The 26,612-nt window shown below is 43.2% G+C and overlaps 1 protein-coding gene across 2 annotated transcripts in view; it reads right to left on the bottom strand.

The window, feature by feature from the left end:
* Positions 1 to 1,704: 1,704 nt before the first annotated feature.
* The window catches only part of eipr1 (EARP complex and GARP complex interacting protein 1), a 76,998-nt gene continuing 52,090 nt past the window's right edge, over positions 1,705 to 26,612 (bottom strand). For both annotated transcript variants that reach the window (XM_078541692.1, XM_078541694.1), the window contains 3 exons: positions 15,483 to 15,650; positions 10,602 to 10,769; positions 1,705 to 3,142 (listed from right to left, as the gene is read on the bottom strand). In XM_078541692.1, the coding sequence (XP_078397818.1) occupies positions 2,971 to 3,142; positions 10,602 to 10,769; positions 15,483 to 15,650 (508 nt within the window). In that variant the 3' untranslated portion in view covers positions 1,705 to 2,970. The remainder of the gene's footprint in view (positions 3,143 to 10,601; positions 10,770 to 15,482; positions 15,651 to 26,612) is intronic.

Below are 26,612 nucleotides of genomic sequence, written 5' to 3'. Positions count from 1 at the left end.
CCAAAAAAGGAGAGCCAGTTCACCACAACAGCACCCAACCAGTAGGGGGTAATCACAAGCAGGTTTTCCAGGATCTCTCCCACAAAGCATCTTTTAGGAGGGTGCACTTTTCTTTTTCATTCGTTCATGGGATGTGAGCATCACTGGCTAGGCCAGCATTTATTGCCCACCCCTAATTGCCCATGAGAACTGAATGGCTTGCTAGGCCATTTCAGGGGCATTTAAGAGTAAACCACATTGCTTTAGGTCTGGAGGCACGTAGGCCAGACCAGACCAGGTAAGGACGGCAGATTTCTTTCCCTAAAGGACATTAGTAAACCAGATAGGTTTTTACAACAATCGACAATGGTTCAGTCATGAGGATCTAGAGGAGCTGTATTAGAACAAGATCTTCAGGGAACATCAAAAGCATGAACAGATCAGAGTGGCACAGAGGGTCATCATGGCTTTAAACTTTTACACCTCAAAGTGCCTCATTCTGAAACAAATTAAACATTTGGCAGCCTCAGATTTAACCTGCTTTGCTGTTTTAAGAGAGATTGGCTGGGTTTCCCTGGCTTCAGGAAACCCAGCAGCTGAAAGGAGGTGATAACTCTGGGGAGAAGCCAAGTGCCTTTACACACTGCTTATGGTGCAGGAGGAGTGGTTTCTCCTGGCTTGTCCAAATGCTCTCACCATCAGATAACCCCCCCCACCCATATAAAGATATAAAGACCCCCAGGATCGGGAATCAGGTGACCCCATCCACCTGCAGGGCTCAAACTTGCCTGTTTTTGTTCCTGTGACCTGCTTTACAGTCCTCCCTGCACGATTGGAAGCTAAACCTGTCAAACAGGATGTCTTCCAAGAAGGGGGACCTACTAAGGGGAAAAGACACGTGTTGTGAATCATGCAGGGAGACCCGTGCTTCTAGGCTTCCTGTCCAAAACTCCTCCCACTGCCTGCCCAACCCACCTGTGTTAATATCCAGGCCTATGTTTTAGCTCAGAACAGTAAGAGTCTTTTTTCAAGTTGAAAGAAATTGTCATAAATATAGTAAAATCAAAGAGACATATGGGTTTCTATGAGAAAAACAGATTGCCTGGCTAAATGTGAGCAACAGAAAGGACAGCTACTGTGTGTCTAGCTTTCCTTCAGGTAAAGTATAGATAACTTAGATCAGCCATAGATCATAGAAAAAAATGAAATTTGCAGATGCGGTGTATTTAGCCTCATTTGGAAACATGAAAGTCTGTCAGAAATCTCATGACAAGACAAAAAGTAAGAAAACCCTACCGATGCATGGTAGAATATTGTGCACATGCTCAGGCAGCAATGTCCCCTAAAGTTAACAAGTCTAACAGCTCTAAATCAAAATATAACATCCAAATCCAAGCTGAGGACTGCACATAAGAACTTTACCAAAGCTACACAGATGACAACCTTAAAGGTAAGTTTAATCCTATTATTGTGAAATATCAGGCCCAGAATGTTGACCAATAGCTTCCAATTAGCAATATTTATAGCTATCTATCTTACTCCAAGAATATAATGAATAAGTTTTCTGCATTTTGTTATTATATAGGAATGAGAAGCAGTAGGTGTTTAAAAAATCTACCTTATCTGATCTATTAATCAAATATGAGGTATTCAATTAAATATTCAGAAGTAATGTCCCAACTGGATGGTGCAAGTATATCTAGTTTTTAAATTATCCAATCAAGGTTCATAGTTCACATAAATGTCGAGGCGAATAGTTTATTAGAGTTCCTTATCCAAATATTGAAGTTGCATTTCCTATTAAAAAGGCCAGCAGTTGTATCATAACCACGGGTAATTAATTTAACTAAAGGTCAGATAAATAGCTTCTTCAAAATAAGATCAGTAGTTTAGAGACAGTTAAACACAGTATGGAATGCAATGCTTCCTGGACCTAGGAAGCATGCTATGGAAAGCAGACATTCAAGGTTATATGTGTGTTGTAAGTTTAGATAGATATCCTGCTATTTAACTCAATTATGTTGGGGTTAGGGAGAAAGATGTAAAACCATTCATCGGGCGATTAAGCATGTTTGGCTTATGATCGTGAAAAGTTTGCATGGTCTGTGAAAGGTGCTGAAAGTGTACCAGAAAAATTATTCAATTTATTTGACTTGTCTAAATTACTGATTTCACAAACCAAAGTTTTGGAACACATTTTCTATGGCAATTGCTGCTAATGTTCCTCAGCAATGTGGGAGATGTATTATATCTCAATGCCAATTCCTATTCCAGGTTTTATATAACAGAAAACATGAATAGTTCAAAACAAGGAAAATTTGGGGGTGGGGGGGTGGAAGAGTGGTCAAATTTTAACATGGGTGAACAGATAGGATTGAACACATTTGGGGGGTTAAATAGGTAAAAAAAATGGAAGCATGTTGGGAAGCTGGCTCCAACCCACTGATATCCAGGTTTTACTCAAGTGGGACAAGGGTGGTTAGCCATGAGTCAAGGGATGGGCAGCCAACGTATTTATTCTGTTTTGTAAGTTTAACTGTTGTCAGTCGGGTTTCCCAAGCAGCAACAGCAGCAACAGCGAGGGAAGGATAGGCTCAGGAAAAAGGCAAGTGCCTTCACAGGAGAGCTTCCTCCTGCCCCCATGTAAGCCATCCCCCCCTCTCTACCCCATGGTTAAAGGTTGGATCCTTCCTCCCAGGGTTAGGATCAGACACCTACCCACTCCATGGTCATGAATAGTATCTACCTGCCCCTCATGGTTTCCTCCGGAGTGCACCCCAGCCAAGTGGAAGCCAGGCCTGTCAATCAAGGTGGCTTCTAGGTGGGGAACAAGTCAATGAAGAATGACACAACGCTGTGGAGTTAACATTCCACATCATGCAGAGAAACCCAGACTTCTGGGTGTACCATACACTGTGGGCTTCCCCTGCTCCAACTACGTCAAAATACTAAAAATCCCCCCCAACCCCATGACTTTATTGTGCAGCAAAATTACAGCAAAATTCGGTATTTTAATGCTCGTGGTACCCGGTTTATCACCAGTCTTCCATCATAACTTAAAGATGCAAACAACCATGGATCAGCTGAGGACCATTCCACAGCATAGACACTATCTTCATGTTCTTCATATGTGGCTATTATGCTGTCCTGTAGTGGTTCTTTCCTGCAAAGAAAAATCGATAGGTAGCTAAATTATTTTAGTACTTATTAGATGTCTCCAATGCAACTTAAAACACAACTTAATGGGAAAGTTCCTTCAACCTCATCATATTTCACTACATATTGTGTAAAGGTTAACCTAGGGTACATCCATCAAGCCATAAACATGATAAAGTCGGAAAATTTACAGTTTGATATGGTAACAAGTGTACACATTCAAAGATTCAATTTTCTCCTTGACAGCCAGCACAAATTCTTCAGCCCTTTGAGTTCTCAGTATCCACCAAGGTCCATTTGGTGCAACATCTGTCACCATTGTTTCCATATGATGGAAGCATTATTTGAACAAATACTTCAATTACTGTCCTCCCTACTCCTTTATATATATCATGTTAAAAATCTTACATAAAATAAGCTCTTGTTGTCCACAATCTTTAATTCTTGCTGTTACAATTTTTGGTCACAGTTTTGTGCCAATCTTCCCAATGTAAATTTCTATACGATTCCGATTCCACTTTGCTACAGCAGTTAAAACAAAATGCAGGCTCTGTCTAAGAAGTAGCTTTATCATGCAAGTTTCTGAAATCTCTCTCCCAATTCCATCATAATTTTGTATCATTCATCTCATCTCCTGAGACTGGCTAGGGGGCAATAGTAAACAGTTGTTTTTCAGACTGGACGAAAGTATATAATGGTACCTTCCTCAGGGTTATGTATTAAGACCACCGATCTTTTTGATATATACACGTGGACTTAGGTATACAGGACACAATTTCAAAGCTTGCAGATGATATAAAACTTGCCAAAGTAGCAAAAAGTGAAGAGGATAATAACAGACTCCAGGAGAACATAGACTGGTGAAATGGGCAGAAACATGGCAATAACATTTATTGCAGAGAATTGTGAAGTGATGCATTTTGGAAAGAATAAGGAGACACAGTATAAAATTTTAAAGGGAGTGCAGGAACAGCAAGACTTAGGGTTTATGTGCAGAAATCTTTGAAGGTGGCAGGACAATTTGAGAAGACTGTTTTAAAATCATATGGGCTCTTTGGGCCTGCTTAATTGAGGCATTAGTACAAAAACAGAGAAATTATGTAAAACTTTTATAAATCACTGGTAGGTCCCTGTTTCCAATTCTGGGCACCACAATTTAGAAAAGATAAAGATCGTGGGGAAGATGCAGAGGAGATTTACTAGAATGGCACAAAGGATAAAGGACTTCAGTTACATGGAAAGACTAGGGAAGCTGGGGTGCTCTTAGATCAAAGAAGGTTAAGGGGAGATTTGATAGAGGTGTTCAAAATCAAGAGGGGTTTTGATAGAGTAAGTAAGGAGAAACTGCTTCCAGTCACAGAAAGGCAGTAAACAGATCACACAGATTTAAGTTAATTGCCAAGAGGTGAGATGAGAAGATTTTTAAAAACTGTGACATGCACACACTGCCTGAAAGGGTGGTGAAAGCTGATTCAATAATAACTTTCAAAATGGATTGGATAAATACCTGAAGGGGAGAAAATTGTAGGACTATGGGGAAAGAGCAGGGGAGCGGAAGTAATTGGTTAGACCTTTCAAAGAGCCAGCACACACAATAGGGTGAACGGTCTCCTTATGTACTGTATGATTCCGTAATAATCGATGATCATCTGATGAAGTATCCTTGAGTTTCCTTTATTTCAACAGCTGTATTTTACAGAGAATAATGGTGCCTACGTTGTTGTGGTGTTCTTCCAATAAGCATTAATATGGAGGAGGTGGTAGTGTACTGTTAATGTCACTGGACTTATAATCCTGAGTCCCAAGCTAATTTTCTGGGGACAGGGGTTCAAATGCCACCGTGGCAGTTAGTGAAATATAAACTCAATTAATAATCTAGAGTTGAAAAGCTGTTTCAGTAATGGTAACCATGAAGCCATTGTCGATTGTCATAAAAACCCATCTGGGTTCACTAATGTCCTTGAGGGAAGGAAATCTGCCATCCTAACCCGGTCTGGCCTACATGTGACTCCAGACCCACAGCAATGTGGCTGACTCTTAACTGCCCTCTGAAATGGTTGGCAAGCCACTCAGTTCAAGGGCAATTAAGGATGGGCTAGTCTTGCAAGCGATGCCCACATCGCATGAAAGAATAAATAGATTTTTTTTTTTAAAGTGTAGTGGAGGCAGATTCAATTGAGGCATTCAAGAGGGAATTAGATTATTATTTGAAAAGAAATAATTTACAGGAAAAAGGCAGGAGAATGGCAGTAAGTGAAATGTTCATTCAGAGAACTGGTACAAACATGATGGGCCAAATGGCCTCCTTCTGTGCTGTAACAATTTTGTGATAAAAATTTATAGCAGAATATAATTTATCCTTCAGTATTAAATTGTACATAGCCTTCCACATGCATTGAATTCCAAATTGATCTCGTCCATATTTAACACCATCAAAATGCTACTCTGTAAGTAGAAAGACTTGAATTTATTTAGTGCGATCACCAAACGTCTAAAATCCCTTTATAGCCAATGAAATACTTTTGAGGTACAGTCATTGTTGTAGTATAGAAAACATTTCTAATTTGCGCACAGCAACTCCCACAAACAACAATGTGATGATGATTGGATTTGTGTTTTTGTGATATTGATTGAGGGATAAACTTTGGTCTGGACACTGGAGATAACTCTCCTGCTCTTCTTTAATATAGTGTCACGGGTTCTTTTACATCCACCTGGGAGGGCAGATGAGGCTTTGGTTCACCTCCTCATCTGAAAGACAACACCTCGACAGTACAGCATTCCCTCAGTTCTGCACTGGAGTGTCAATATTGATTTTTGTGCTCAAGTTCTGGAATGGGACTTGAACCCAGAACGTTGCGCCTCAGACCCCGTGACCTTGTGTATTTAAACCAATGCAGTTTGTTGTTGGTTGTATTCACCGTCATTCACAGAAGTATTATTGAGGGAGCACATCAGTAGTGAAGGGAACATTCTCTGGTCACATATTTTATCCTGACAAGAGCTGAGTACTATAGTACATTTAATTTGTTTAAGATAAAGCTAGTGTCCTGCTGAATCGTAGGAGTCTAAAATGCATATACTAAACAACATATTAATTCAGAACAACTTACTTCACCAAATACTTCTGACTGCTGATTCACATGTATAGGGCACAACATGGATACAAAATCTGACTCTTAGTTGCATTTACACGAGTTGTCAAATTTTGGCCAATCACAGGATGAAAATATTTGCACACATGCCTTGGAGGAGAAAAAAATCGCAGGGCTGCATGGCAAAGGCAGGGGAGTGGGACTTGGCGAGTTGATTTTGCAGAGAACTGACATCGACATGGTAGGCCGAATGGCCTCCTTCTGTACTGTAACAATTCTTGATTCTATAATAAAAGAAACTCTTTAATTCCCTTCCAGTATATAAGTGTATCCTGCTTAGGGGTACAGTAGCACAGTGGTTATGTTACTGGACTAGTAATCCGGAGACCTGGATTAATGATCTAGAGTCATTAATTCAAATCCTAGCACCTGTAGCTGTGCATTCTTGTAGAGAGGAAACAACATTTCTACATGACTTCTTCCTTTTTTTATGGTTTTCTGGACGACCTGGCCTCTTTTCTCATTTTACAATTCATCCAACTTATATTGCATCATTTTAGCTCAATATATGCACCATCACGCTTTTTATTGCTCACGTATGTTGCTGTGTGGCAGAGTGCAATCCTGAAATAGCACATCACTATCAAGAGCAGAGGAGCTGTCATTTTATTCATTCAGGGCTGCGAGCATCACTGGTAAGGCCAATTGCTCACCCTTAACTGTCCTGGATAAGGTGATGGTGAGCCACCTTGAATACATCTAAGTGGCTTGCTAGACCATTTCAAAGGAAAGTTAAGAGTCACAAGATATTTGTGTGGTTCTGCATGTAAAGATCTACCAGACCAGGTAAGAATGGCAGATTTCCTTCCCGAAAGGACATTAATGAACCAGGTGGATTTTTACCATAATCCAGTAGTTACATGATCATCATTACTGATGCTAGCTTTTTCCCCCCAAAATTCCGGATTTATTTATTTTAGTTAGTTAACGGAATTTAAATTTTCCAGCTATAGGTGCTAGGATTTGAATTAATAACTCTAGATCATTAATCCAGGCCTCCGGATTACTAGTCCAGTAACATAACCACTATGCTACTGTACCCCGAAACAGGATACAGGCATGTTACAGTTCTTATATACTGGAGGGGAATTAAAGAGTTTCTTTTATTATAGAATCAAGAATGGTTACAGCAAAGAAGGAGGCCATTCAGCATATCATGATTATGTCAGCTCTTTACAAAATCAACTCACCTAGTCCCACTCCCCTGCCTTTACCACGCAGCCCTGCAAATTTTTCTCCTCAGACAACTGTCCAATTCTCTGTTGATAGCCATGATTGAATCTGCCTTTCCCACACTCTCAGGCAGTGCATTCCAGAATCTAATTTTGGGTTCAGTATGCACATGTAAAACCTTTACCATCCTTTTCTCTCTCTCCCTCTCTCCTCATCTCACTAGGCTCCCACCATATCCTGTAAAAAGATATTCATTGATTTCTACTTTTATAGTAAAATAAACATTGGTCCTACTTCTTTGCAGACAAATCAAATTTGAGGTGTTACCTTCTTTCTCCTCCTGTTAGGACACTATTGATCAGAAGCACTTTCTGCAGACAGTAACACCCAGCCTTCTCAATAACTCTTTACTGTCTCTATCTGCCCCAGAACATTTTATTAGTAAGACCTTCACTCAATAATAAAGAATTGGGGCAAGCTAATTACTTAAGTTCTTTTGCCATTTTAAAGCAGAAAGAAAAAACGAGTTATTTTTTTACAGAGGAAAGAAACATTGTGATTATACAACTGTAATAATATGATCTACAAACACATCTCCAGTAATTCACAAACAAAATCAAGGTAGGTTCAATCTAAAGACACATTAAAAACAAAGGAATTCTTGCCCTGTCAAGTCAATGAACATTTCAGCATTGGTTCAGAATCAGAAGGGCAAATTCCAAGTTCCGATCCAAAAACTGAACACATATGCCAAGGTGACATTTCAGTGTAGTACTGACTTGAGTGCCATAATGGCTTTCAGATGAGACATTATACTAAGGCCCTGTCTCCATGCTTATGTGGATGCAAAAGATCCCATGGCACTATTCAAAAAGCAGGAGAGTTGTCACAGTATTCTGAACAATGTTTATCCCGCAGACAACAAAAATAAAATAGATGGATCTAGTCATACACTCCATTGCTACAATGAGACCATGAAACCTTGCATGCCTACATCATAACAATAAGCACACTTGAAATGTATTGAGTCTGGGACACTGCATGGAAATGAAAGAGGCTAATTAAATCTATCTTTTTGGTATATTGTTGCAGTTCATAATTCTCTTTTTAAGGTTCTGAATTATCTTTAAAATATTACTTTCAAATTATAATACAAAAAGCGACTTAAAATAATTAGAAATGAATACCAGTCCTGGAAATACTTTTTAGTTAACAGCAGTTAAAAATGAGAGATTATTTTTATGGGTTTTTTTTAAAGTTGGACATATTCAATGAACATAATTGCAAATTGCTAACCAAGTTACATTTTACAATGGTATTAATGTCTTTCTTTTAAAAAAAGTAAACTGCACTGTCATTATACAGGCAATGTTCAGTTAAGTGAAATATTACTGCTAAATGATAATCAGTTTACTTAAATTTTGGTTGAAACTCTCACCTTTAAAGAGGTTATTCAGTTGTAACCACAGGTGTCACCCTCAATGATCAACAGGAATTGAACTAATTACTATGGCCAAAAAATGCCATTCATAATTTTCTCATCTATAATTACATTTTCTCATTTATAACGTATTTGACAGCCATTTAATGTACCCAGGTTGAAACCATCAAGAACTTGTTCTTCATTCTTTACTTATGACATCTGTTATCTTCCAAACATATGAAAATCAATGATTGTCTAATATAGAAGAGGCACTGGCGGTCCAATAAAAAAATAATTATCTGAGAGCAGGATCCAAATAACTGTTTATGATATTAGATGTGCCTGCTGCAAACGTTTATTCACTATGACCAAAATGCTTTCTCGTCATACTATGGGTGTAAAAGCACATTAAATGGGAACAGAAGTGAAATGGGCATAGTGTAGATTAATTCTTGATGCTGATGCCTCTTGTCCAAGTTTTACCATACTGGGAATGCTATGAGTGAAACTAATTTATCTGGTGGTAAAAAGTTTTGCCACAAAGTCCTGTGCTGTGGACTTGCATCCATTGGGAACTGGGTTGAGACTATCTCAACTTATCTCACATTCCTCTTACACATTCAGATAAAAGATGCCTTCAATGTAAGTCCTGTGGGTGAGAGATCAGCATTCTATGAACTGAACAATTCCTGGTTTTCCTATTTTAAATGTGTGAATCTGATGAGGTGTGGGTTAATTGCTGCACTATAGCATCAGAGTTCCATTTGTCTTAATTTTATTAACTAAACATTTTTGTTAATGACAATAGTAATTCAAAGGTACTCTACAGATAAGAATAATTAGTGTAAGAGTTATTACATTTTAGGTGTTTGTTTACTGAGGGTAATTTATGCTCTTCCACTCCTGGCATGAAGCCCATGAATACAGTAGCAGAGACAGAGCTACAGGACTGTTGTCCCAATTCTCCAATTTGAGCTTGTCACTAGCTAAGCTCCGCATTGGAGGTAGAGCCGAGTAAAATTACTCCATTGTTTTTAAAGCTGCATTTTCCATTTTCCCTAAACTCTAATAGAAACACACTGTATTTCAAGCATGAAAACCTGCATGCCAATTGAATTTAATAATAAATTCCTCTAACTTCTATATTAAAGTAACAGACTTAATGGCAGTTTCTCCAAAGGGTTTGCACAGGTGCACATGAGATCAAGGTTTGGTGGACTCTGAACTGAGCTTTAGGTATTTGGGGTAGGATACTGCAGCTTTAAAATTATACTTATATCCTGCTTTGAACAGTAGACCAAAAAAACAATGACAATGCGCAGCTTGTTCTTTATAGATCCGTTAGTATTTATTGCCCAGCCTTCGTCGCCCAGAGGGCGTTAGTAGTTAACTGAGAATCTGGGGAAGACAGAAGGTTTCCAGTCTGGTCCCATGGCCACTAGGTTAGTATGCCCAAATAATATTAGATCATTGATATGGAGTAGTCCGTTAACACCGCTACAGAACTTCTCACATCGTGGCTGGAATTTTCCGGCACCCCCGCGGCGGGGCCAGCGAGCCATTGAAATCTCCAATCACATCGGCCAGACAGGAAAATCCCGCCAGCATGAAGGGCTGGAAAATTCCGGCCTGTCTGTCAATTGCTGTTGTGTTTGTAAAATTAATAACTGGTTAATAATAAATAATTAATAAAAAGACTGCGACTGGTTACATACTTTTCTTCATTGTGATTGTCTTCTTGATCGCTTAAATCATCATCATCCACTAGGTGGCCGAAGGGCTCTGATGAAATAGAAACCATGTTGGAAAGAATGACTCTGCTGTCACTGCTGGCAGTCAACACCAACTGATCGTGTGAATGATTGTATCGGATACTCCATACCCTGCGTACAAATATAACAAAATATTTTCAACTCACAAATAAAATTCAAAGTACTGGCACTAAATAGTGATAAACAAAAAGGAAAGATAGTTCTCGTTCCATCCGAGTGTCCGTTTGTACTGGCCCATGATGGCGCAGCAAATTAATTATTTGGCCAAAGTTAGTTACTACGGCAAGAAATTGTTTTGCGTGATTCGGCTAGAGTGTCTGAAGTGAATAGCCTGAGACTTGCACCAAATTGGGCTTTGAGTCTGAATACCATCATTCCTGTGAGCTGTGGATGACAACTGGGCAGCTCATCAGCTTGGCCCTTCATAAGATCAGCTGGCTCAGACTCTGAGCTAGCTTGCAGCTTCTGGGAAGCTGAGGCAGATAGGAATTAGGCTGGCAGCGACCGCAGTACTGTTGCGGGGTCAGGAGGAGCACTGCAGCTTTTCCCATCTCTACATTGAGGCAAGTTTAAAAAAAAACTTGTGTTTGTGGCCATCAGCCTACTTCCTGCCAAAATTTGGAGTGGGATCCTGAAACAGATTTCAGGCAGACGCTCTGAAGTCACTAGCTTCCAATTTGGCACCTGGCACACCCTGAATCAGGTATGGGATAATACCTGCCTTCACTCATTTAGCACCCAGCAGGCTCAATTGCTCTCCCTATATCTTTCTATATCATTAAAAGTTTTGCCTTTGTGTGTAAGTAATATTTTACAATGTTGCTTATTAGTCCATGCTAACAGAACAATGCTACAGAATGCTACAGAACAAATGCTGTAAGAATTTACAAGGCAGTTATTAAAAAAAACACTTCTGCTCATACTTTCCATTATTAATTTTCATTTATTTTTCAGTACTAGTAGATCTCCCATTTCATTGCTCATCTGTCATCGGGACCTGGTGTGTGGTTTCCAATGTTTATCTAAGTCCTATTTTAACTTAAATGTGACAACCATTTGCCCATTACTCTAATACAGCAAGTTTATTGAAGCAATATATCAAATGATTGAAACACAATGAAGATATATAGTCTCTCAGATATAATTGCAATACTATTGATACTTTAAAATTCTATCTTATACAAGAGACTTTGTTCTTCCACCCCTTCCAAATGAACCTCATTTTTGTTTAAATCTTTCCAGTTGTTTACACAACTATATCAAAGTGGTTGATTTCCAATGACATAAGAATATGGTCTCTCTCTTGCCAGTCTCTGATGCCTTTGTCTACCTGATTCTCTTTATTTCTCCTCTTCTGAATCTATTTCTCTCTTTTCTTCTCTGTCATTTCTCTCCCTTAACTTTTCTTTTTACTTTTATCATTATCCTCCTACTTCTCTCTCTTTAACCAGGAGGTACAGCTTTAACTGGCAGGGAAGAACACCATGAATGCCTGCATGCTGCATTTGAGGTGATGAATCAAGAGAAAATGTGGGCCCTCAACACTTCCCTTCTCAGTCCTTCCTCCAATCACTCGTGCTTCCACCTATGCTCTTACTCCTATCAAGTTCCCCCCTATCCCTTCACCTTTGTACTACTTTCCTACTATGACCTTTAAGGCTTTCTCTTTGAAGTATCACTGTATCCTCTATCCCTATATACTCCCTTCTGATTTTCCACCATCACTTATATCATCCATAGCTGAGAGGATTCTTGAACAGCTGCACTGACTGCACTTTTCTCACCCGGCCCAAGTTGAAAGGTTGGGCAAGAAATGTGCGGCTGCATTTTAGTGTAAGTAAGTAGGAGCGGAGTGGAAATCTGACTGTATTTTCCATTCTACAGGTGTTCTGACCCCTGATTTCCTCCTAGAATCTAAATGCGTATGGCACCCACTAACCCCTCAATACCCACCCACTCCTCATAAGAGTGGGTTACGAGAGCCTGGAGGCACCCCCTCACCCTAAACTAGCTTCCCAACCCTTCACAAAATCCTTTCCATTTGTTTCCTTCAAAAAATACTTTGCTTGCTTTCAAACTTTAAGCTTTTGTTAAAAAAAATCAAATTAGAATGAAGATAAAAGTCCTCGTCTGTGGTTCTCTCTATTTGTGTCTTTGTCTCCCTCTGTTTCATTTGCTCAAATTTTTTCAGTCTCAGCTGTACATGAGTAACATGTATGTTTCTGTCAACAAAACACAGTTAAGAGAAATATTTGCTTTCAACATTCAACTGCTTTTTTTTGAAGAATATTAATATGATTAAAAAAAGACACATTCACCATCTTGGATGCAGAAAGAGAGAGGAAGTAAGGAAGGAACATAGATAGATAATTCAACCAATGGAGTGATTAGTGGTTGTATCCCAATTTTTTTTTATTCATTCAAGGGATGCAGGTTTCGCTGGTTAGGCCAGCATTTATTGCCCATCCCCAACTGCCCTTGAGAAGGTGGTGGTGAGCTGCCTTCTTGAACTGCTGCAGTCCCTGTGGTTACACTGCTGTTAGGGAGGGGTTTCCAGGATTTTGACCCAACGACAGTGAAGGAACGGCAATATATTTCCAAGTCAGGATGGTGAGTGACTTGGAGGGGAACTTCCATGTGATGGTGTTCCCATGTATCTGCTGCCCTTGTCCTTCTAGATGCTACTGGTCATGGATGGAAGGTGCTGTCTAAGGAGCTTTGGTGAGTTTCTGCAATCAGTGCCATATGCAGTTAGATTCTGGGAGGAAATCAGGGGCCAGAATGCATGTGGAACAGCAAATACAGTCAGATTGCCACTCCGCTTCTACTTACTTATACTAAAATGCAGCCGCACATTTCTTGCCCAACCTTTCGACTTGAGCCGGGTGACAAAAGTGCAGTGCAGCTGTTCAGGAATCCTCTCAGTCAAGCGCAGGAGAGTCAGGGGAAGTAAAGCTAGCTGTCGTAAAGCTGGTAAATTTATAGGCCCCAGCTACTTTGAGAAGCCAGGGAAAAGGTAAGTGCACAAGGTAAGTGAGGGCGGGGCGGGGGGGGAACGGTGATCAGTGTGGCGGTCAGATGGTCAGTGTTGTTGGGGGGGGTCGGGGAGGTGAGGCGCCTGTCAGGAGGGTAGTTGCAGTTTGGGGGGTAGTTGGGAAGTTGGGAGGGTAGTTAGCAGTGGTGGAGGTAATCGGGGGGGTGGGGAGGGGAGTCGGGAAGTTGGGGTGTCTCGTGAGGGGTCAGGTGGTTAGTTGGGGGTGGAGGTCCCAAGGGGCTCAGTACTGTAGTTAACCAGGAGTAAGAAATGGTTTTAATTCTTCTAACCTTTCATGGGTGACTATTCCGGAAAGACAGTCGGAACCATCAGAAGACTGCGATTTAAATCGGAGTTTCAGATGGTTCCCAGTGCAGAGTAATTGCCCAACAGAAAGTTGAACTTCCCGGGCAATTGTCGTGCAATCCTTACATAAGGACTTCCAGTTGGGGGTGGGGGTATTGGGTTACCACATCTTTTGGGTACCTCCCAGTTATGAAGCCCCGGAGATTGGAAGTTATGAGCCCATGTAATTCTTTTTCCTCGTCAAGGATAACACCTCCACTGCATCACCAGGCTGTGCTATCAGGTTTCATCAACACTTACCCCACCTCCCTACCCAAGAAAAAAACATTATTGCTATAAATTGTAAAACACACTTTGACTTGAAGCTTAAAAAAGGTACAGAAATCTTAATTAATTCAGCGTACTATTTTACTCGTCTAAACCTTGTACGTACCAAGGTATTTTAATGTATATCCAAAGGGAAGTCAAAAGTATTAAATGTTGAATTGCCTAAGAAGTTCTCAAAAGATTTTTTTTAACGTAAGCTTGACATTAAATATCCAAACTACATCAGATGATATTTACAGAGTAATTCTGCAATCTGGTGCTCCCAGCAGGGATCGATGCTTGCAGTGATTGCATCTCGGGAAGTAATGGATAGGAAATGATGAGCTTCAGCCCTTTGATTCTTTTCCTTCCAAATGTGATTCTCAGCTGAAAGCATGGAGTCACCCTGTAGTACGTTTCCACGTGTAGGTTTTTATGCATTTCGTAAAATATGAAAGGCAATTTATTAATTTTATTTAACCCATAATGTTTCAACAATAAAGTCTGATTGTTCACGAATGTAGCTTCAGTGCTGTAATCATGCCTAAGAACCTAACCACGTCATCATCTAAAGTGTAGCGGTGAGTATATACACTCATTCTACATGCAGTTACAAGACAGCAATTATGAATGGAAGCTCAGGCTCGCTGTTGTCCTTTGTTAGCTCACAGATGCTGAGTTCATTGTAGCAGATCTATCACTAAATTCAGCGCAAACCAGGGATCAAACCTGGAACATTCCCACACTGTGTAGTCCAGCAGGCGAGAACAAACCTATTTTAGCCACTGAGGTATCAAAGAGAACTCACTCTTCTGTGATGATATATCTCTATGTGTACATGTGTATTTGTTTGCTATTATCTTGCATTTGGACCCAAAATAGAAACAGAGACCAGAACTTTCCAGCCCCACTGCGGCAGGGCCAGCAAGCCATTGAAAATGCTGGGCTCCCAGCCATGCATCCTAAATTATAATTCTGGTCACAAATGACACTCAGATGCTTCTAATGGAAAAATGTCAGCCGTTTCTGGGAAGGAAGGAAAATTGCCTCTTACCATTTGCAATCATTTAAACATAGTTCTTGGTGGATGTGCCAAAAAGCAGTAGTGATGCGCATAAAGAAATCGCTGAATTGAACAATCCTGCCACCTTGACCAAGTGAATAGAAGAAACACTTACCAGTGGGAATGTTCTTCCAAAGTCTTGACTGGCTCATGAACATTTCTGGTATCCCAAAACTTTACTTTACAGTCATCTCCACAGCTCGCCAAGTAGTATTGCTTGTTGGGATTGAAGTCAAGGTCTCGTACCAACTGGCCATGGGCATTTTCCATACAGTAAACTTGACTACATGAAAAGAAAGTGTGTAAAGTAGCTCACTTCTGATACAGCAATTTGTCATGCTTAGTGAAAACATGGAAAATCCTTATTATTTTTGAAAAGGATAAATTACATTCTATGCAGCAACCCTTCAAACAGTAAGTAACCAATTATCAAAAAATAAGGATATCTCATGACCACTTAAAAAAACATATCTGCTGCACATTGTTTTTTAAACACAGCGTCTTCAAACAAATAAATACAAAAGGCCTAAGGCATTTTTCAAATCTTGATAAGAGCAGAAAGCATGCTATTTGAATTTGAAATTTTCTAAACCCTTTATCACCATTATATTTAAGAGAAACCTAGTTACAGGAAGCCCCAGTAAGGAACTGGATTATAATCATATACAGTAGGGATTCTGCTCAGACACACTGGATGCTTGGTAATCTGTCAGGCGTTGTGGAGGATTTTTCTCACCAGGACAAGTTTTTCTATCTACCTGATTGTCCTGAATGCAGTACCTCATACTGGGATATGGTACCGCATGTACCAGTTTCCTCAGAGTATGTGCGAGTCTGGTTAGGGAATGCTGGCAATCTATTCAACTGTGGGGACAGAGTGCTACAGGCAAATACCAACAATCCACACACACAGTTTGTAGCAGGGGTCACTGCAATTGGGAATGGGAAACTTGATTGTTCCTAGTTAATTGCAGTTCCCTGTGCTGACTAAGGTGCTATTAAAAATTGTTTGAAAACAAAACCACTTCTAGTCCTTACAAATACAATTGAAAATCAGCATGAAGCACATGAAATTGAAATGGTGTGACATCATTCCAAGTTTCCAACATCTTAAACTGGTGCAACAATTACACTATTTTGAAAGGACTGTGTTAGTTCATAAAACATAGATTAAAAATAAAACCCAGAGGGGTTGTCTTGTTTATCATTAACTTAAGTACATCACGTATAATATTCCTCAATCACCAGCTTTCATAATAAATCAAATTTTAATATTTAACACAGCTACATCCATAACTGGACACCATTGGTGTCTTCAATCATGCTTAGTGCTAAACTGGAGTGATACAATAACATGTGAGTTGACCACAATACTGACAAAGGGATTGACCATTTTTCTTGTTTGTTTCTGCTGTTGAAAATTGCTCCATTTTGTAATATTGATAACATGTCAAAAAATTTTCAAGTTTAGGTGAGGGTAGTACTGTCTATTTGATAATGCTCAATGTGTTTGAAATGTTCTCTTTTAGGGGAGGCGGAGGCGTAGTGGCATTGTCACTGGACTAGTAATCCAGGGACCCAGGGTAATACTCTGAGGTCGAGGGTTCAAATCCCACCACGGCAGATGGTGAAATTTGAATTCAATAAAAATCTGAAATTAAAAGTCTAATGATAACCATGACTGTTGTAAAAACCCTTCCGGTTCACTGATGGAAGGGAAGGAAATCTGCCATCCTTCCCTGGTCTGGCCTACTTATGACGCCAGACCCACAACAATGTAGTTGACTCTTAAATGCCCTCTGAAATGGCCTAGTGGGCCACTCAGTTGTATCAAACCACTACGAAGTTGAAAAGAAATTAAACCGGATGGACTACCCAGCATCGACCTAGGCCGGAAACGACAATGGAAAACTCGGCCCTGTCAACCCTGCAAAGTCCACCTTACTAACATCTGGGGGATGTGCCAAAATTGAGAGAGCTGTCTCATAGGTCAGGATTTTACAGCCCCTCCCACCTGGCAGGATATTACTGTCCCGCTGAGCTAAATGGAGATTTAAATGCCTTACTGCACCCACTGGGAGTAGACACGTGGGGCTGTAAAATCCTGGCCATAGGCAACAGCCTGACATAGTCATGCTCATGGAATCATACCTTACAGATAAGGTCCCAGACACCACCATCATCATTATCCCTGTCCTGTCCCACCGGCAGGACAGACTCAGAAGACGTGGTGGCACAGTGGTATACATTCGGGAGGGAGTTGCCCTGGAGAAGTCCTCAACATCGACTAGGATCCCGTGAAGTCTCATGACATCAGGTCAACATGGGCAAAGAAACCTCCTGCTGATTACCGCGTACCGTACCTCACCCCCACCTCCCTCAGCTGATGAATCAGTATTCCTCCATGTTGAACACCACTTGGAGGAAGCACTGAGGGTGGCAAGGGCGCAGAATGTGGGGGGCTTCAAAGTCCATCACCAAGAATGCTTCAGTAGCACAACTACAGACTAAGCTGGCTGAGTCCTAAAGGACATAGCTGCTAGACTGCGTCAGGTGGTGAGGGAACCAATAAGAGGGAAAAACGTACTTGATCTCATCCTCACTAACCTGCCTGCCGCAGATGCATCCATCCATGACAGTATCGCTAGGAGTGACCACCGCACATTCCTTGTGGAGATGAAATACCGTCTTCACACTGAGGATACCCTCCATCGTGTTGTGTGGCACTACCACCGTGCTAAGTGGGATAGACTCATAACAGATCTAGCAACTCAAGACTGGGCAACTGTGAGGGGCTGTGGGCCATCAGCAGCAGAATTGTACTCAATCATAATCTGTAACCTCATGGCCTGGCATATCCCCCACTCTACCATTACCATCAAGTCAGGGGATCAGCCCTGGTTCAATGAAGAGTGCAGGAGGGCATGCCAGGAGCAGCACCAGGCATACCTAAAAATGAGGTGCCAACCTGGTGAAGTTACAACACAGGACTACTTGCGTGCCAAACAGCATAGGCAGCAAGCAATAGACAGGGCTAAACAATTTCACAATGAACAGATCAGATCTAAGCTCTGCAGTCCTGCCACACCCAGTCATTAATGTTGATGGGCAATTAAACAACTCACTGGAGGAGGAGGCTCCACAAATATCCCCACCCTCAAATGATGGGGGAGCCCAGTACATCAGTGCAAAAAATAAGGCTGAAGCATTTGCAGCAATATTCAGCCAGAAGTACTGAATGGATGATCCATCTTGGCCTCCTCTGGAGGTCACCAGCATCGCAGCTGCCAGTCTTCAGCCAATTTGATTCACTCCATGTGATATCAAGAAACAGTTGAAGGCACTGGATCCGGCAAAGGCTATAGCGCCCTGACAACATTCCGGCAATAGTACTAAAGACTTGTGCTCCAGAACTTGCTGTACCCATTGACAAGCTGTTCCAGTACAGCTACAACGCAGGCATCTAACCGGCAATGTGGAAAATTGCCCAGGTATGACCTGTATGGAAAAAGCAGGACAATTACCGCCCCATCAGTCTACTCTCGATCATCAGTAAAGTAATGGAAGGGATCATCAACAGTGCTATCAAGCGGCACTTGCTTTGCAATAACCTGGTCACTGATGCTCATTTTGGGTTCCGCCAGGCCACTCAGGTCCTAACCTCATTACAGCCTTGGTTGACATCAAGGCAGCATTTGACCGAGTGTGACATCAAGGAGCTCTAGAAAAACTGGAGTCAATGGGAATCAGGGAAAAATTCTCTGCTGATTGGAGTCATACCTAGCACAAAGTAAGTGCCTGCGGTTGTTGGAGGTCTTAGTTTATTCTCTGCATCAACTTAGTTTCAGGACATCACTGCAGGAATTCCTCAGGGTAGTGTCCTCAGCCCAACCATTGCAGCTGCTTCATCAATGACCTTCCTTCCATCATAAGGTGATGGAAGTGAGGGTGTTCACTGATGATTGCACAATGTTCAGGATCATCTGTGACTCCTCAGATACTGAAGCAGTCCATGTCGAAATGCAACAAGACCTGGACAATATTGGGCTGGCAAGTGCCAAGTAACATTCATGCCACACAAATATGGCAATGACTATCTCCAACAAGAAGGAATGTAACCATCGCCCCATGATATTCAATGGCATTACCATCTCTGAATCCTCCACTATCAACATCCTGGGGGTTACAATTGATAAGAAACTGAACTGGGCTAGCCATGTAAATACTGTGGCTACAGGAGTAGGTCAGAGGCTAGGAATCCTGCAGTGAGTAACTCACCTCCTGACTTCCCAAAGGCTGTCCACCATCTACAAGCACAAGTCAGGAGTGTGATGGAATACTCTCCACTTGCTCAGATGAGTGCAGCTCCAACAACACTCAAGAAGCTTGACACCATCCAGGACAAAGCAGCCCACTTGATTGGCACCCCATCCACAAACATTCACTCCCTCCACCACCGACGCACAGTGGCAACAGTGTGCACCATCTACAAGATGGGCGGCAGGAACTCACCAAGCCTCCTTAGACAGCATCTTCCAAACCCACAACCACGACCATCTAGAAGGGCAAGTTCAGCAAATGCATGGGAACACCACCGCTTGGAAGTTCCCCACCAAGCCACTCACCATCCTGACTTGGAAATATATCACCATTCTTTCACTGTCGCTGGATCAAAATCCTGGAACTCCCTCTCTTTAACAGCACTGTGGGTGTACCGATACCACATAGACTGCAGTGGTTAAAGAAGGCAGCTCACCACCACTTTCCCAAGGGCAATTAGGGTTGGGCAATAAATGCTGGCCTAGTCAGCGACACCCACATCCCATGAATGAATAAAAAAAAACACAGAACTAGCTTTCGGCATTGCGAATGCTGACACTGAAGTAGTTTTTTTTTAAATTTGTGTTTTTTTTGATAGTTTCTACAATACTAATGGTATGAAAATCTTTGAAGGCTCTCCAATATAACACATCACCCCAAAACGATATTATGACAGTACATAGTTTCATGATTTGATTACCAATATTTTCATAGAAAATGAATAGTACAGCAATAATCTCTGAATCTGTGGCAGTGAAAACCGTTCCCTGTATATCGCAGTGAAGACCTAGGTGGAAGATGACAAATATGATGACAAATATCAAACTGGTTACAACTGTCCTTAAATAAACCTCTTCAGTAATGATAGAAAATGGACAGATATCTGGTACAAAGCTCTAACTTTTTGTTCAACTCCAATATGTGATGAGTACTTTAGGTGGATGCTAACTATCCCGTGGCACTTTCTGGAGAAGAGCAAAGCTCTCCTGAGCAACACTCATGCTCAACCAATACCACCAAAACAAATTATATTGTTACTTATTTTGTCTTGTGTGTTCTCAGGATGTAGGTGACACTGACAAGGCTCCATTTATTGCCATCCATAGCTGCTGAGAAGGTGGTGATGGAACTATGGTGCTGAGATGCAGAGAATAAACAAATCCAAATATATTCATGGTGTTAACTATTAGTAGTAGTACTGGAGAAATTCATGAGACCTAAAGTTGATAAATTCCCTGGACCTGATGATCTACATCCCAGAGTATCGAAAGAGGTGGCTGTAGAGATAATGGATGCATTGGTGGCCATCTTCCAAAATTCTACAGATTCTGGAATGGTTCCTGCAGATTGGAACGTGGTAAATGTAACCCGACTATTTAAGAAAGGAGGGGGAGAGAAAATGGGGAACTACAGACCTGTTAGCATGACATCAGTAGTAAGCAAAATGCTAGAGTCTATTGTAAAGGATATGATAACTGGACAATTAGAAAATAATGGTAGGATTGGGCAAAGTCAACATAGATTTATGAAAGAGAAATCATTTTTGACAAATTGAGTTTTTTTTGAGGGTGTAACTAGCAGAATAGATAAGGCGTCACTAAATTTGGGGGCAGCATGTTTCCTCCCTTTGGCAGCCATGACTTTGCAGCAGCTTCTGATCCCTTAGAGATAGTGCTAGTTCCGTGCAGGAGCACCCTTTAAATCTGGCGCTCGAATTACCGGCAGCCTGAGATGACGGCAGGGCGGATGAATCCTGTGATCCGGAATGTTCCTGGGAATACATTATTAATAAGGTGGGGTGCGCTGGGAATGTGACGATACGGCGCAGAAAGCCGCCATTATGGCCGGTGGGTGAAATGTCCCTTTATCCACCCGCTACCATGCTTTGTGCAAATCTAGGGCGATTCCGCACAGAGTCAGAATAAAAAGTATTCCATCTGGGACTGAGATGAGGAGGAATTTCTTCATCCAGAGGGTGGTGAATCGTTGACATTCTCTACCCAGAAGGCTGCGGAGGCTTCAAAACAGAGATCGATAAATTTCTAGATATTAAAAATATCATGGGATATGGGGACAGTGTGTAAAAATGGCAATGAGGTAGGTGAATGGTGGAGGAGGCTCAAGGGGCCTACTCCTGATCCTATTTCTTAGGATCAACAACCAACAGGGAAAAATTAGAAATTGAGCAGAGGGAACTTTGTTACTTTGGGCAGCAGCAGGTTTTCTGCCAACAAATGGAAAATCTACATGGTCATAATAGGTGAGAATCCTGAACATTTTATTACTATGCATTCGAGCTCTAAAACACAGTGTTAGGAAGATGTGGTATAGCGCTGAAACTTACAGGGTTGACAGATGCAAGTTTGGTTTATTTATTCAAGACTCCGGTGATGGTTTCATCCCAAACCACCTTCCTATCACAAGAACAGTAACTGAACTAGAGCAGCCTCTACCCAGTTGAAATGATTATTGTGTATGTGCTGAAGAGATAAAACCGCTTCTTGAAGAGGCCTGCACAGAACAGTCTCCATTTGATAAAATGTGTATAATACCTCTTAACCAGAGACAAAGAAGGATTTATTTTTTATGGTGTACGTCAAGCTCTAGGTTATGCAAACAGTTTGTACTTTAAAATAAATACGAAAATCTGTTCAGCTTTGGTATCACTAACAGAAATGGATTTAATTTTCCAAAACTGCAACTGGAAAAATTAAGAGATTGAAGTCTCTGTTGGGAGAGAGACCTCAATCCCCGCACCTCGATCCCCTGTGGGACACTCCCCACACCACCCTCTTGACTCCCCAAGGGACTGCCCCCATCATATAACCGCCACCCCAGGACCCCACCCCCACCCGCACAACTGCACGCCCCTCCACCCCGGGCCGCTCAACCCGTACGCACCCAACTCTGATTGCCACTACATGAAGTTCAGCCCAAAGTTTAAAATAATAGTTTAAAAGTTTAAAACCTCTGAATGAAAAAGGTGAATGCTTCCCATCTAAACAAAGGTATAACTTATATAATTTGACTGTAGAGCAATACCTTACATTAAGAATTTCAAATCTTTGGGTTTAAAAAATAGCAAATGAGGATGTCATCTTGGGCTGATATATGGCACAAGTAATTTATGCATTGAAGGGTAAAGTGACCAGTACCCTTCATATAGAGAAGGAAGTACAATTTCCTACCATATCTTGTTTCTTCTAATCACATATCCAACCTAGGTGACTATTCCATAGTGCAGCAAATCCTTTGAGGCCAGACTGAGGACGGAATCGTCCCAAATTTGCACAAAGTGCGGCAGCAGGTGTGAAAGAAAGATGTTTTACCCACCGGCCACAATGGCGGGTTTTCGTGCTGTATCGTCCCCTTCCCGGCGCGTGACATCTCATGAATAATACATTCACAGGAAGCACACTGGATCAGATTTGCCCGCCACACTGTGACCTCAGTGCTTCCTCGCTCCAGGCACCATATTTAAAGTGCATCAGAGCGCAGCCTACTTCATGTCTACAGACCAGGGCTGCTCCAGGCGACAGATGGCCCTGAAAACAAAGAAGGCGGCAGCCCCCATTAGTTATGCCTCTCTGGGGGCCTTCTGGATGCACTGGAAGGCCATCATTATGTCGTCTACCCCCACTCTGGCTGCAGGAGGTCCACAAGAGCCACCAATCTGGCCTGGGAATTTGCGGTCAGCATCACCCGAGCATAGAGGAGGTCAATCATCCAGTGCAGGAAGAGGATGAAGAGGTTCTCATCCATTCCACCAGGGTAAGTCAACCACCTCCTTGCTCTCAACTAACACATTCCCAAACCTATCACACATTCACAGGGATCTCACATCTCAAGAGACAACACCACTAACTCTCACACACACCCACACATCTCCATCAGGCTCATGCCCTCGAGTTCACATCCTCATCCCGTCCATGTCTCCGCTCACCGCACAAACATTCCATGCAGTGTCATGCATCCTGCTCACACTCTCTCCACCTGTTTTCATGCAGGAGAAGCTGGCTCACATCAGCAGGGAGAGGTCCCAGACCAGGGGTGGAATGGCCCACATTAAGCCCCTCACTCACTTTGAGGAGCGTGCCATCGCACTGACTGGAGGGGACGTGGATCGTGCCTGTGGCGACGATGAGGTCACTGGCGACCACCCTCATGAGGATCCTGCACCACATCATCCCTCCCTCAACGCAACTGTGAGTGCTCCCTCTCTCCTGCTTTTGACTCTGCTGCCACGCACTAATTATCTCTACTTTGGTTCACAGGGAGCTCTGCCAAGCAACCGACACCCTCAGCCAGCCAGTCCCTCAGCTCCATCCATTTCCTCACTCCAGCCAAGAGGGCACCTCCTCCATTGAAGAGCTGGAAATAGGCAGCCTGGAAGACCCATCACAGCGCTTACCCCCACCCTGCACCAGCGCAGAGACACACACCTCGGTGGGACCTAGATCTAGAGCAGTCTTGGGCTCACAACCTGGTGGTCACCGCTTGGACACGTGTCCAAGGCAGGAGGGGGCAAGTTCAGCTGAGCTCCCCAGCACTCGGGAGGACTGCTGGGGAAGAGGCATCTGTGAAGTCCGAGTCAGATGACAAGCCTCTGGATTCGGCCTTCCAACTCATCGTGGAGAGTCAGCAGAAGATGAGGGAACATCATGCAGAGCTGTTGGAAGCCATCAACAGAGTGGCACATGAGTCGGAGGACCACCTGCTCTCTGCTGAAGTGGTGCCTACATGCGTGCACATCAAGGTCTCCATGGGAAGGATGGCGAATGCCATAGAGACCTTGGTCCAGCAGAATGCGGAGGTGCACGCAGACCTGCACTCCGTCGTGGTAGCCATGGGTGAGTTCCTCCAGTGGCAACATGAGAGAGAAACGGTGCACCTTGACGTCACTCCAGGTACTCCGTCCCCTTCAAGGAGTCAGGCCGGGGTTCTCGGGCACCCGAAGGGAGGAGCAACAGCAGCTGGCTACCCCTGGGTCATCCACTCAGGAATCTCAGAAGCTGCCCGCTCACTCTGAGTCCCCTTTGCTTGTGACCACCTCAACCTCATCCTCTGTCTCCCACAGGAGGACAGCAAAAGTAAGCAGGGCCCTCAAGGCCTTGGCTCTCCAGACGACCAATGTCGAAGTCACCAGAGGTAACAGGGCCAACCATTGCACAGGCTGTCTCCACCCCTGCTGCGGATGTCAGGGCAGCACCTAGAAGAAGTGGTAGGCCTAGAAAGGTTAAGAAATTCTGATCGCAACTGGTTGCACGGGTGAACATATTTTGTCACTTTATAATCTGAAAACGTATTCGCTTTCACTGAATAATGCGTAATGTTGTCTTTCAGCTTCATTGAAAGGCTTCGCGAGCCCTCCCCCGCATCCCCCCACACTAGCCACTCAGCTGCATGCAGCCGGACCACAAGTGATTCTCGAGAGAGAGAGAAGTGTGAATGTGGCAGGACCTTTCAAAGCCTCGTGCAAGCACACTCCTGGGCACGCGGAGTCTTCATCTATCACACTCATCTCACTGTCCCAAGCGTTTTCAATGCTGCCTGTTGGGGTTCTCTTTCAGTTGTCCATCTGAGCTGACCTGCATCTCTGCCCATCCATTGATTGCACTCCCATGCAGCAGCTGTGCCCGTCCAACACAAGGCTCCGCCTACTTTCGATGTCAGTGAAATGGCAGTTGTCAAGTTTATCATTGGCTCCCCCGTCCTTTCCCCTCCCCCAGTCACTCATGTCCTCTCCCCCATCACTGTCGACTCCCCGGCATCACCTTCCACCTCCCCCCGTCATCACCTACCAACCCGAGCCCTTGTCATTCTAGGATGTCCAGGTGAACGTGCATGTTCCCTACCTTCCTGAAAATCCCACCCCATCCAGATTGATCTCCCCACCCTCCTCCTTCCCACCCCCCAGGGCCATGTCTGCCTCTGAGTCCCCACCAATCACCCTCCATCCCTTCTATCATTACTGCGCACCCTCACCCTACCGGCTCCCTCTGCCTGCTCTCACACTTACCATTCCCTCTTACCAAGCCCACCCTCAGTTCGCTCCCCAGGAGGCAGTCATTGACTCCACAGAGCCCTCCCCTACACATTCACCTGGACATCACCTCCCTTACTCCCTCCTCCACCCTTACTCCCTCCTCCCCTCCCTCCAAACTCCCTCCTCCTCCAGGACACCTTCCCCCCTCCGAACTCCCTCCCTTACTCCTTCCACCCCCCCTTACATCTACCTCCCCACTTACAGCATTCTCCCCCATTACACCCTCCTCCCCCCGGTACTCCCTCCACCTCAGATACTCCTCCTTCCCCCTTCCAAACTCACCCCATTCCCCCCGGCACCTTCGTCACCCCCCTTCCCAATCTCACCAACACCTTCTTCCCCCTCCGAACCGAACCTCCACAACACCTTTGTTCCCCCCCCAACCCCAAGCCCCACCTCCCCTTTACATCTTCCTTTCCCACTCACAGCTAGATCTCCCTCTCCTCCCCCCTTCGCCGATTATCTGTAGCAACCCATGGCTAAGACCGTGATGTTCCAAAGCAGACCTGAAGCAACAACGGAGATCTCCCACCTTCCAAGAGCTGCATCGCGGCGGAGCCATGTCCATGAGGATCCACCTAGCATGCGGTGCACATGTTCCTCTGGGGTCCAGTAGCTGTAGGGCTCCAGCATTTTCTTCTCCTCGGATGCCCGTGATCTGAGCAAGGCCCTAACGGTAAGTCCCGACTTCTGCACATCACACTTGTCCAGACGTGTTCTGGGCCGGTATGTTTTCCTGCTGGTGTAATGGTAAATCGGGCATAGGGGGACGATTCTGTTTGGGCCTTACTTTGCATCCCATTAGCAGGATGCAAATCAGGCTCATGCCGGTCTCCAGAGGGATTCACATTCTGCCATGGCTGGCACCATCGGATGATC

Source organism: Cetorhinus maximus, chromosome 5 (assembly GCF_964194155.1).
Source record: "Cetorhinus maximus chromosome 5, sCetMax3.hap1.1, whole genome shotgun sequence".
Classification (NCBI taxonomy): Eukaryota; Metazoa; Chordata; class Chondrichthyes; order Lamniformes; family Cetorhinidae; genus Cetorhinus; species Cetorhinus maximus.
Note: the sequence above shows the minus strand (reverse complement) of the source record. Positions and strands in the feature narration are given on the sequence as shown.